Raw genomic sequence first — 13,493 nt, 5'->3', positions numbered from 1 at the left:
GGCGGTCATGGGAATTTTTCCCCTTGCAAGACGTATTAAGTTCGACCAGTCAGCTGGAACTCGGATTTAAAAGTCTGTATACTTGTTGACCTTCTCAATCCTGGCATGATCGCTGTCGCACTCGAGGTGAGTATTTCCGGGTTCAAGAAACTTTTGATCTATCAATTCAAAATCCTCCGAAGCAATTTAGGAAACGTAATACGAAAACATTCCTGCCACATACATATTCTGATTCTGAGAACCACATGTGTCCGAGTACAAGACTAGCCGTCTTATTCTTGACGACAGTGCCTTCAGATGCTTAAACAGACAAGAGGCTACCTCAGAGGATCCCTTGTCACCTATTCCTTCGTGCCAAAGGTAAATGTATGACTTTCCCTGTTTCAAAATGCTTATTTCGTGAATGGCAAGGCTGTAGGTCCACAGTTGCCTTTTGTAGAAAGCTTTTTTAGTCTGTACAAAGGGCGTAGGAAGGGACTGCTGGAGATCAAAAACCCACATAAGAGTGGAATTGTCGTTCTTTACAACCTCTTTGTCTTTCTTTTTAGACTGGTACGCTGATCTATAGGCTCAAGCTGAGCTTGAGCCTTGAGCCCGTCTCATGGGCCTCAAGCTGAGCTTGCAAGACTCTTTTGGAATCTTTAGAATCAGCACAATTAATCTGTTCCTTAAGCTTCTCACACATTCCACAGAAGTCACTGACAAGAGGTTTAAATCCAAGATTGTATTCTTGATAGAAAGCTTTCTTGTACATTGCAACCGATTTTGCTGGCAACCCCTTTTCTGCAGCAAAATCTTTGTAAAGATCGTACATCTTCTGAAGGCTTAGATCAGAAGACAGATATTTCCTAGAAGTTTTTTGATCTTGCATAGTGGGATTCATAAGCAGGAAATGATTCAATGTGCTGCTTTATAACCTAAATGTCAGCCGGGAGCTTGGCGTCTCTCAGGAGTGCTAATAAAAGATAACTTCCCATGCTTTCCTTGAACCGTTGCGAGTTCTGCTTTGGTTAGAGCAAAGACAGACATAAAACAGGACTTTGCATATTTTAAATTTCTCCGATTCGACAGTTACATAATAGTACCAGGCATAGCGCTCCTTGTTACTATCATATTTTCTTTTCCTGGTTCGTTTCGGTCGAGTTCTGTTCACGCAGTTGAGAAGAAATTGCTGCTGCTGTTTCTTTTCACCTATAGCCCAATACGATTCAAACAGACTGGCTTTAGTTTCAGTACAAGTTTTTCAGAACAACTCAGCCTGCAACTTCTAAAAGCTTCCTTCTGTTTTCTAGCAGGATGAACAATATTTTTGGCACTCACATATTCTTCGCCTTTGTATTTTCTTTCAGTCCGTTCTCTCCGTCTCATGTACTTCGCACTTCAGCCAGGCTTTCAACCGGAATGTGCTTCTTCCACAGTAACTTCACTGTCTTGGTCAGGCAAAGAATCTGTCACCGGGTCTATCTGCCCTCGGTCCAAATGGCTAAGTCATCTGCGTACAGGGCAAATTTTACTGAGAGTAAATTATCAAAAAAGACAAGCCCCTCAGGCAAGTAGCCCTTGGGGGGGGGGGGGGTCCTGCAATCCTTGTGAACTTGAGACAGGGTAATCCTTATCACAGAAAAATGTTAACATTAGATCATCGGCCAAATCTAGCTTCCCTATCTCCAGAACCTTATTCAACACTGATTGATTCTTGATCTTCAAACAGTTAACACCATTAATTGACCTTACCAATATTGAGTCCTTTTGGAACTCTTTAGTCTGCTTTCTTAACAGCATGATTGCTTTCATGATTATCCCCAGAGGAGGATTGAGGGGACCAGGATGACTATTGCTTGTTAACCAGACTCTTATGATTTTGTCCTCATAATAATGATAACAGCAGATGTAGCAGATGTAGATAACAGCAGATGTAGCTGAACCTCCTGAGTGAGGAGGGTCGGACATTCCTAATGGCTAACCAAGAACTATAGAAAACACCAAAACAAAAGCAATTCAACACTACCAGTCACAAGATGAAAAGAAGAGAAGGAAAAATGGCTCAAATACGTTAATATTAACCTTTAAAGTAATAAACACAAGAAAATAAAAATTTAGCAGAATGCTTTATTAGTTTAATCTTTTCACCATTTTCTCCTTCCAGAAATTCCATTTGGTTTGTAAACACTGATGATGGTGATGAATCAAAACAGTACAAGTCCAATCCTGTGGCCACAGACAAAAAGCAAAAACATGCCAAGTCCGGTTACCGCCGGATCCAAGGACTTGGCTTATTTTTGCGATTTACAAATTGCTGTAAAGGGGCTTAGACTGAAAATTCAAATTTTACCTCTGACCTTATTTGAAGATGTAGATCGATTCTGATTATACCAAACGACTTGTCGTGAAATTTTACATAAGGTGGAGCCCATAACTCAATTTCGTAAAAAATATGACTTAGACGGTTTTTGCATAACGCTACTGAATTACACTACGACAAGTAGCAACATCGACGCAATTACAAACAAAGAAAAAAAAAATACACGTTTTAGAACGAGTAGAAAGATGTAGTACCGGTACATCTTCGTTTGCTTCTTCTTTTTCTTCTCCTTTTTGCTTGGCTCCTTCAAGTTGATCTTCATTTTCAATTTGATCAGATACATCTTTGGCACCTTCTCCATCACCTAACCCACCACTTTCTATATCCTCAAACTCGGAAGAGCCTTCTTTCATCAGTTCTTCAGTTAATTCAGACGGCAGACAAAATCCCTAAAAAAGAAGGAAGAAAATGAAATAAAGTGACAAAAATTCAAATTAAGACAATAAAGTGCAAGAGAAGGTTAATGGCAGCAACATACTTCTGGTTTAACCAGACCATGGCATGGACAATACCCAGTTAGTTTGGGCTCACTCAAGGAAAATAGGTAATGCATTTCAAGATAAAATACGGCCTAGTTTTTTCTGTATAAAATTGAAATTTCCTTCCTTAAAGATCCACTCGTACTTGGCAGCCAGTCTTTATCTCATTCCCTGTTCGCCACAAAGCTGTGCCTTTATGGGATCGAGAACATACAATTGAATTTGTCCACGACACTATCACTGTTAGGATCTGGCTAATTCAATCGAATCTTGAAACAGAAATTTTTTAGCAGAAAAAGCAAAAAAGCATTTGGGTCATTTTTGGGCCCAATTAAAGAACTGTATTCACTGGATCAGGAAGTTTTTTTTAAAGTGATGAGAGCCACGTAGCCTACACGACCTTTATTTCAAACAATTAATTTCTACACAAAAATCAAAAAAGCATTTGGGTCATTTTTGGGCCCAATTAAAGCACTGTATTCACTGGATCGGAAAGCTTTTTTTTTCTTTTTTTCTTTTTAAGTGATGGGAGCCACGTAGCCTAAAGGACCTTCATTTCAAACACTTTTTTTTTATAATTATGAACCACTTTGGAATCAGAACCATGGTTTGTTCTTAAAGAGGAAAAGACATCCATTTGACGGGTGAATTGAAAAAAATTTGACTTCATTTAGACCATTCAAAATACACTTCTTACTTTTGTGACGATTCCTTGAGCGCAGCTCTAAAAAAAAGAAGAATAAAAAATAGTTTTTATGCATACCTTTTCGGCAAGCAAGTCAAATAAGCCAAAAAGCACAGACGAGAGTTTAAGGCTGGCTCTTAACATAGACATCTCTTGAAGGATGAAAAATTCAACAAGATGTAAAAACTGATTCATCATTGGCACTAAAAGTCGCAAAATCACATTCCATTTCATTCCACTGGCACCATTAAGGCTTCTAGCAATAACTTCAATATCACTCTTTAATTCTTTCACCTTTAAAAGGGAGACTGCTTGATTTAATCTTGAAACGAGGTCAATTAAATGATCTTTATTTAATTCATAATCAAGTTCGTTGTCACCATCAGTTTCGGATACTTCGTTTTTCCGTGTTTCTTGAATGGCAATTAGTGCTAATTTGACAGCTTTATCAACAGTACTTAAAGAATCTAAGGGCAAATTTTTGCCCGACTTCACAGAAGACTCAATTAATTTCTGACACGACAATTGGAGAGATTGAACTTCAGTGGAAAGGGTCTTCAGGGGGGAAACAAAAGAGTTTCTACCAGCAGATTCATCTTCTACCTTCATCACTTCAAAAACAGATGTTATTACGTTCCTGAATGTGGTAAACGTGGTCTCAACGGCAGAAAAATGTTGGCTATTCAGAACGGGAGTTTCACATGCATCCATCATGTTTCTATACAAGCTAAAGACTTGGAGGCAATCATGTTTAGCCGCTTTGAGATGACTAAGTTCATTATTGATTTGTTGAGAAACTTCAAGGAAATTCTTGTCGTCTGCAGTGCTGCCTTCTTCTAAACAGAAATAAGTTTCAGGTTCTGACTTGTAGATACGTAAAAAAACTGACATTTTACTAAGAAGCGATTCAAGTTGATTAGAAGCTGGCAGTATTTCGTTGAAAAATGTGTCAGTTAGCTCTGTTGATTGGGATTGCAGTCCATTAGCTAGGGCGTCTTGTAGACTTGCAATCTGCCTTCGAAGCGACAAATACTCCCTAGAAAAAGAAAAAGAAAGTTTACACAAGCTTAAAGGGTAAAATTTTCCGCTTATTAAAAGAATCAACGATCTTAGAGCCATCATTGTAAGTTTGCATCAGCGTGATATGTCGTCATCCTCCAGTACTTAAAAAAAACAGGCTAGTGCGCTGGAGGTTGTAGGTTCCAATCCCACTGAGTATTAGTTTATCATAGGAAACTCTTATCTTTATTTTGAGGTGACTTGCGGGGAATTAAGTGTGAAAAATATGATTTGGCAAACATTTGAGGAAAGACATCCTTGCCCCTAGAAACATGCAAAACATATAAAACGAAGAAAAACAAGGATTTCCAACTTTTTATTACTCTTTATTCGAGAATAATTCTCCTAGAACGGCACTCCAGTGTTGTTTATTGCCCCTTCCTTCTTTTATGGTGAAAGGTCCTGAAATTAAACTTATTTATATTCGACAAAGTGCTTCTTTAACTTCGACGATAACTGTTCAGTAATTTTTTTTTTTTGAAAGAAATAGCACTATAACTTCAAAAATATAGTCCTATCCCTAAAAGAGCATTAAGTAGCCAACAAGTTAATAGCTTAAATAGTTTTGAAATGAGAACAAGCTTCCTGGTATGAACGGGAAGGGAAACTTCAAATAACTTTGACTTTTGTGAAAAGATTTGGTTGTGATATATGGTGTATGAAATTGCTACAAATCAGTCGTCAAAAAAAGAAGAAAAAATACATGCCATATTTTTTGTAGCACTAAAGTTTGAAGTAACTAGGCTAGATCCAAAATCACGGCAAATGTTGTGTAAGGGACAAGAATACCTACAACAGGGGAAATCTAACGTTTTTATTTTAGACAACCTGACAGAAATTCCCTGTGATCGGATATTACCATCTGTCCATGGGAAATGTTACTTATCTTTTATTATGTCAGTTTCATTCTGTTTTACCATATCTAAAGCAGCCTAGTCTTTATTTATGCCTCTGGGGATAACATGACCTCCCACACAGCCCCTGAGGCAAGGGCTGTCAACTATGCCAGTGGTCAATTGCTTACATATAGGTTTTATTATTGGGAAAGGGAAAAGTTTTGATCCTAGGTATGACCGGAAATGCTACGAGTATTAAGATGAAACATCAAGGATTGTCGAAGGGGATGTGGAGGTAAATCAAAAGACACCATCCAGGTTCTCAAACAAGGTGTATATCTACAACATCTCAGAAACGGCTAAGAGTACTAGATTGAAACTTTCATGGCTTGTTGAGGGGGATGTTCAAATAACCCAAAAGATAATATGAGCATCCAGGTCAATTGAAGAACGATTCATTCTACTTCTTAATTTGGAATTTCCCATTAAAAAATCTTTTCCTATTAAATTAGTTTCACGTTCAAGAAAGTTACCTTCAAATAGTTTCAAAAGGGACAACTGGGTGTTCCAACATAAGCTTTTAAAAACGTGAAAATCAGTTTGATTATAAAAAAAAGAAGAGCAGAAAAAAAGGAGGAGAAAGCAGGTGATCATAGACATGCCCAGAGAATGACAAGGGAGGAATTTTCCCCAGTACATTCTAGACTTAAATACACAAATTTGGATTTGTGCTAGATGGATATGCTTTGTCATCCCGACGAGAAATTCGATATTCCTGAACTATTTCTACTAGATGACCCACACGGGAGTGACCAACCTTCTTATGAATGTCTGAACGTACAAACTGACAACAGGCAGGTTTCCGAGAGACTGTTCAAATATATTTGCACTAAATTACAGAGGAGGAAAATGATCTCAATCAGTACCAAACTCCCAACTCATGAAGAAATTATATGTAAATATAAGTGAAGATGAGAAAGGTGAATATCTTGCATCGGATCTAGACCCATGAATCCCAACGTGGGATGCAGACCCCACCGATGAGGAAATATTTTGATGAGTCATGAGCTGGACGTGTACCCTTTGGCCGACTATGCTTTAGAGCCTTGATTTTGAAAAAAAAAAACATTCTTCATGCGAAGGACGTCACATTCATATGCGTTCAAAGAGTAAAACAGATACATGATAGTATTGCAATAACGTGATACATTGTAAAAGCGTATTTTATACTGACAATAATTTCCGCTAGCATAAAATAAGCCTAGGGAACGACCCAAAAAAAACCCACCAAGTTAATGGCATTTTAAGCAGGACTTTAGAAATGTCGTCAGGACTTTAGAAATGCCTAGGTGGGACATGGCCCAAAATCAGTAGGGAACCACTGCTCTAGACTTTTAGTGACTATACGCAAGTCCTAAATTTAAAACTCATGTCCCAGTGTTTTTAGAAATTGAAAATATCCCGAATTTAAGGACAAAAAGACATAAAAGTGCTGAAGCTAAGAGCATTTTTTGTGCAATTCATTCATAATTGAAACATTTAACTTCACAACTGATAAAAAAAAAGAAAAGAAGAAAACGCTAACTGTTTATTGAATAAACAAACAGCAATGTCAATACTGGAATGATTTGAGTTATAAAGTAATTAACTTTTTGCTGAAAAAATAAGTCTTCGAAAAAAGTAAAGAGCAAAAAAATTAAAGCAAAGATGAGCAGAAGTAAAGTCAAGCTTAAAATCAACTAAAGTTAAACTCTTTGAATTAATAATTAAAACTTAAAATGAACATAAGTCAAAATCAATAATATTTTTTATTTTTTCAAGACATCAACAGTAAAAAAAAAAATCTCCATAATAACAATAATTACTAGAACTAACAAAAATAGACTGACTGTTCAATATATAACGATTATTCACACCTGGAAGTCTGAGCAATTTTGGATCTGTTAATGTTAAAATGTTTAACGAGAAAATTCGAAATAATTTTATTTGTAGCCATTAATTTTATACCATTAGTTGTATCTGAGATATTGCACATACTCCCTATGACAGCTCGGATGAGCATAATTGTTTATTTAGTTCAATATTTTCAGCTTAAAACTCTTAGCTGATCCTGAGATATAGCAGATGCGCCCTTTTGACAACCTGGATGCACATAGTGTCTTTGGTTTAATTTAACAACCCTTACAAAATTCGTTAGAAATTTCAACTTTCAATATCTTTAGCCACTCCTGAGATATTACAGATATACCTTTTTCCAACCTGGATGTAAATAATGTCTCTTGGTTTAACTCAAAATGCTCTGAAAGTTTCAACTTAGTACCCTTAGCCGTCTTTTAGATATCGTAGAATCACCCTTTTGACAATATGGATGAACCGAGCGTCTTTTGACTTTGTGCAACATCCTTCTCAACATGCCCAGGGAAAATAGAACTTAAGACCTTTAGCCGTTCCTGAGACATCGCAGATACACCCTTTTGAAAACCTGAATGCAAATAATAGGTTTTAGTACAAAATCCCTGCCCCAACCCTCCCTAAAAAATTGAAATGCTTAAAAGTACTAAAATGCTTTAGTACTTTTAGCTGTTCCTGAGATATCGTAAAACCCTTTTAGAAAATTTAGATTAAGTTTTACTTAATCCTAACTTAAACAAGTTTAACTTAACTCGCTTTTGATTAAGTTTAACATACCCTAAAAGTTTCAGCTTAATACCTTTAGCTGTCCCTAAGATATTGCTGAAGCTTTTTTTGACAACCTGGATCCACAATTCCACATACCGTCTTATGACTTAGTTCAAAATGCCCCGAAAGTTTCAACTTAATAGCCTAGCTGTTCCTGAGATATTGCAGATATGCCATTTTGATAATTTGATTTAGCTTAGCACCCTCTTAACTTGAACTGAAAGTTTCAACCTAACACCCTTAGCCGTTCATATTGCAGATACATACTATTGACAACCTGCATGCACACAATGTCCTTTGATTTAGTTCAACCTTCCCCCTTCTCAAAATGTCCTTAAAGCTTCATCTCAACGCGTTTAATCTTCTCGGATAACCAGGATCAAATACGCCCCCAGTTCTCAACAATAAAACGCATAGACAAACAATAGGCAACTTGCATAATTTACAGCTCTTGCCCGAGGAGTTGTGGAAAGTCATGTCATCACTATACAAACAGTCATACGACCTCTCGAATATTATAAGTCGAACGGCTATATCAAATTTTAATGAAAGGTCTTCGGATGTTGAGGGGAGAGGACCAGCTAAAATGGGCATGAGAGGGGGGTTGGTTGCCCTAAAATCATTTTTGACTATTAAAAGGGGCACTATAACTTTCAAACGCTTATTGAATGAGCCCTCTTCGAAGTTTCTACGACTATTCTTTCCATACGAAGTGGCCCGGCAAAAAAAAAAAAAAAGTTGATGCCATATCGCTGTTTACGTGACGATAGATGGGGAAGGAAAGTAACGGTTTTAGACCTCATAATCAGGAGGGGCAAGGTATACCATAGGAGTGTAAACTATAAAATATACGAAATTTAATGCCAGATTTTTAAAAAGTGGGCCTGCCCAGGCCTAGAACCACCAATGGGAAGGGGATAGGGAGTTTTAAGATATTTTAAGATTTCGTGGGTAGAAAAATCGAGCATCATTGAGTTGCCTTTAAAACTTTCACTGTTGAAGTTTGAATAAAATTTTTTAAAAGGTTTCCTGACAAAAGAAACGGACATCAAACGTCTGTTCAGAAGAGTCGGAATTGATTTCTTGGAATTTGCCAAAATGTTTCATCACCAAAATTTTTCTCATTTTGGAATTAATAGGGAACCTCACTTCAAAGATTACATAGCCTACTTTGTAATGGAATGAGTGTCTAGTTGCATTTCGTTTCATGAGGACGGTCTTTCAGCAAGTCTTACAGCTATAATCCGTATCCAGCTTACTTCGAGTGATCTTTTTTCACTTTTAAACGATTTTTGTCGATATAATGGGACTCGATGTACGAGCCCCATGAAGTATGAAGAGGAATAGCACAGACCCAGTAAAACCCTTAAATGTAAGAATTTTGAAAAACTCCTACCTCTGATAATACACATCCAAAATATATTTGATGAGGAAAGGCCACTCCCACCCCCAGTACTAAATTATATTTTCGATTTGTTAGCTTTTTTTTACACCAAACGTGAAAAAGCCACTTTGACCTAATTGCTTTTTTTTCCGTTTATAGCTCTTAATCTTGCTACCTTTTATTGCAATTTTCTATTTGTTTTTTGATCTGAATAAAATCCGTCTAAAGAAGTATATTTTATTTGGTAAAGTTTCAATAACATTTATTTGGCATTTTCTTTTTTAAATCATTTTTTTCATATTGCAACGTTCTATTTGTTCTTTGATCTGAATAAAATCCGTCTAAAATAATATAAAAGTTTGACCAAAGATGGACAAAATGTTCTTGGAATCCTCTATATTACTATTCTGTTGGAAGTCTTTGCAGGCATGTTGGTGATAATGTGACAGTGTTTATTAAATATTCAAGAGCATCTCAAATTTATTTGGTATTTTCTTTTTTTTATGTGATTTTTAACCTTTTTTTCTAATAGACCAACAAGCTAATGGCCCCCAAAACCTGCGTTTCAATAACCAGTAGTAACATAGAATACCACCAACTAAGTCTATGGCGATATTCTCCCAAGATCCGTTTAAGGTCAAACTCGATTTAGATTAGTCGGTCAAGTATTTCATTGCATAAGCCAGTGTTTGCATAGTCCATTTATTTCCATAAATGGAACTCTGTGTCGAAGTGCATACTTGTCGATACGCGAAAACTCGACATGCGAAATAGAACAAAAAAAGATATGAGTATATGTCTTTTCTTCATATTTATAACTGACTATCAACGGACAGTTAATCTTAGTCACTCAATAAAATTCCTTCTACTATATTTTAGTTACTCCTTTTTTATTCGTCTTCTTCGATTGGTCAATTGAATGGCAGTATCTGTATTATATACACGAATAAAAAAGAAAACAGAATTTCACGGAATACACTAACCGGTTGCCACCCGCCCACACATACAGTTTTCTTCCTTGTTAATTTTCGTCCTAACAGTTTATTATTTATGTGCTTGGATGTTGAAAAGCATTTTTCAAGTGACTGATACAGAAATTCTCGACAAGTTTCTGTGCTGATCAACTAGGCACCAGAGATTAATAAAATTTTATCTTCGTTGTAAGATATTTCATTTTACGACTAAAATGGAACATTAGAAAAAGAACTTACTTGAGACTGGAAGCCGTTTGATTCCAGAGAGAGTTGCCAAATTTCATTATTGTTTCTGAGAAACCTTTGATTCTTTCAATTATAGCAGGCCCCAGTTCTTTGGAAGGCTGCATAAGATGACTCTTCAGGGAATTGAATCGGGCCGTCCTTCGGGAATGATAAACCGGACATTTCATCCATAATGATAACAAAAAGGAGTCACAAGGTCTGAAAAATTAAGCACAAAATCAAAGCTAGAGATATTAGAAAAAAAAAGAAAAAACAACGAAACTAAACAAACAAAGAAAGGAACGAAGTGAACCAAGTTAAACAAAATAACAGTTAAAATATGTACTCTCAAAACTTAAGAGCTGCAGTTACAGCTCTTCTATAATTTCTTATTAAATCACTCATGATAATGAGTAGTAAGTAAAGAACAGCCCTTGTTGTTAGAAACCGCGACCTTAAAAGTAGAATTTTGATGACAATATCATAGGCAGCAAGCCAGCGCTGCCCAAGTAAAGAACGATGTGGGCACAATGTGTTTTTTTTTTTTTTCCATACCCGGGCACTTCGTATCGAAGGAGTTGTCGTAAAAAATTCGAAAAGGGCTCATTTGATTGGAAATGGGAGTGGCTAGAGCCCTTTTTAATAGTCGAAAGTGATTGGAGGGGAATTAGCCCCCCCCCGCGCCCCTCCTTTCCCCCCACACAACCAATCAAAATTTTGAAATAGCCCTTTTGTTAAACGTAGTTGATATCCACATAGAAAATATGTTTTTAGGAGGACACTCCCCTACAGCCCTCAGGGCAAGGGTTTTACGTAATGCCTTGGGGTCATATAAGGTTATTAAAGAAGGCGTTTTAGTAGAAACTTCAAAAAACGCTCATTCGATTGAAAATTCAAAGGGCTAGTACCCTTTTTAGTAGTCGACGGTACTTATAACAATTAACTGATTGGAAATAAAACAATTAGCGTATTCCTCATTCACAATGAGATTTCACTAATATCAAGATTCAACTATTGGTAATTTAAGTCAATCAGAATTTGTCATGGAATATTTTATTCAATCAGAAAATCACAGGCAGCGCGCTAGCGCTGCCTAAGTAAAGAACGATGTGGGCACAATGTGTGTTTTTTTTTTTTTTCTCCATACCCGGGCACTTCGCATCGAAGTTGTCGTAGAAACTTCGAAAAGGGCTCATTCGATTGGAAATTGGAATGGCTAGTGCTCACTCCAATATATATTTTTGAGGGCGACCCTCCCCCACAACCATCAGGGCAAGGATTTTAAGTTATGCCCTGGGGGCATATAAGGTTTTTATAGAAGGCGTTGTCGTAGAAACTTCGAAAGGGGCTCATTCGATTGGAAATTCAAAGGGCTAGTGCCCTTTTTAATAGTCTAAAGTGATTGGAGGGCAACTAGCCCCCCCTCCCCCCATACCCAACAATACCCCCAATACAACCAATCCAAATTTTTAGATAGCCATTTTATTCAACGTAGTTGAAAGTTTTGGAAATTAGGTCTTTAAGGATGACAACCCCCCCTCCCAAATCCCTCGGGGCAACGGTTGTATGTTGTGCCCTGGGGGAACATAAAGTTTTTATTGAAAGCGTTGTCGTAGAAACTTCAAAAGGGCTCATTCAATTGGAAATTGAAAGGGCTAGTGCCTTTTTGAATAGTTGAAAGTGATTGGATAGTGACTAACGCCCCTCTCATGCCCACCATTTTCCCAAACACATCGAATAAAAATTTTGATATATCCATTTTGTTCAACGTAGTAGAAAGTTCTGGAAATTTTGTATTTTAGGATGATAACACCCTCAGAGCCCTCAGTGCAAGGTTTGTAAGTTATGCCCTGGGACATATAAAGATTTTATTGAAAGCGTTGTCGTAGAAACTTCAAAAGAGCTCATTCTATTGGAAATTCAATGGGCTAGTGCATTAATGGAAAGATAGAAGTGATAGAAAAGGAACTAACGCCCCTCTCATTCCTGCCGTTTTTCCAAACACATCCAATCAAAATTTTTATATGTCCATTTTGTTCATCGTAGTTGAACGATCTGGAAATTAAATATATTAGGATGATAACCCCCTCAGAGCCGTCAGCGCAAGGGTTGTAAGTTATGCCCTGGGGGCATATAAGGTTTATATAGAAAGTTGTCGTATAAATCATAGGCAGCACGATCGCGCTGCCTAAGTAAAGAACGAGGACACTCGAGAACGAGACAAGAAACGAGGACTAAGTAAAGAGGAGGACACTCCCCTAAAACTCTCAGGGCAAGGGTTTTAAGTTATGCCCCGGGGGATATAAGAACGATGTTGGCACAATGTATTATTTATTAATTTTTCCCTTTAGAGCAGGGCACTTCGTATCGAAGAAGTTGCCGTAAAAACTTCGAAAAGCGCTCATTCAGTTGGAAATTGGAGTGACTTGTGCCCTTTTTAATATCCGAAAGTGATTGGAAGGCGACTAACACCCCTTCCAAGCATACCATTTCCCGAAACACATCCAATCAAAATTTTGAGATAGCCATTTTGTTCGGCGTAGTTGATTTCCAGATAGAAATAATGTTCTTGAGGACAGTCCCCCACAGACCTGAGGGAAAGGGTTGTAAGTTATGCCCTGGGGCATATAAGGTTTTTTATAGAAGCCGTTGTCACAGAAACTTCAAAAAAGAATCATTCAATTGGAAATTCTAAGGGCTAGTGCCCTTTTTAATAATCAAAAGTGATTAGAGGGTAACTAACCCACCTCTCACGCCCACCTTTTCCCCAAACACTTCTAATCAAAACTTTGAGATAGCCATTTTATTCA

General features: G+C 37.2%; 1 protein-coding gene across 2 annotated transcripts in view; it reads right to left on the bottom strand.

The window, feature by feature from the left end:
- Positions 1-13,493, bottom strand: part of LOC148955225 (midasin) — a 348,425-nt gene that overhangs the window by 34,909 nt on the left and 300,023 nt on the right. For both annotated transcript variants that reach the window (XM_089100939.1, XM_089100949.1), the window contains 3 exons: positions 10,696-10,902; positions 3,605-4,562; positions 2,557-2,751 (listed from right to left, as the gene is read on the bottom strand). In XM_089100939.1, the coding sequence (XP_088957065.1) occupies positions 2,557-2,751; positions 3,605-4,562; positions 10,696-10,902 (1,360 nt within the window). The remainder of the gene's footprint in view (positions 1-2,556; positions 2,752-3,604; positions 4,563-10,695; positions 10,903-13,493) is intronic.

The sequence above is a fragment of the Artemia sp. Qi Xiang Cuo genome, chromosome 2 (assembly GCF_049724085.1).
Source record: "Artemia sp. Qi Xiang Cuo chromosome 2, ASM4972408v1, whole genome shotgun sequence".
Taxonomy (NCBI): Eukaryota; Metazoa; Arthropoda; class Branchiopoda; order Anostraca; family Artemiidae; genus Artemia; species Artemia sp. Qi Xiang Cuo.
This window is presented reverse-complemented; position numbering and strand designations above follow the sequence as displayed.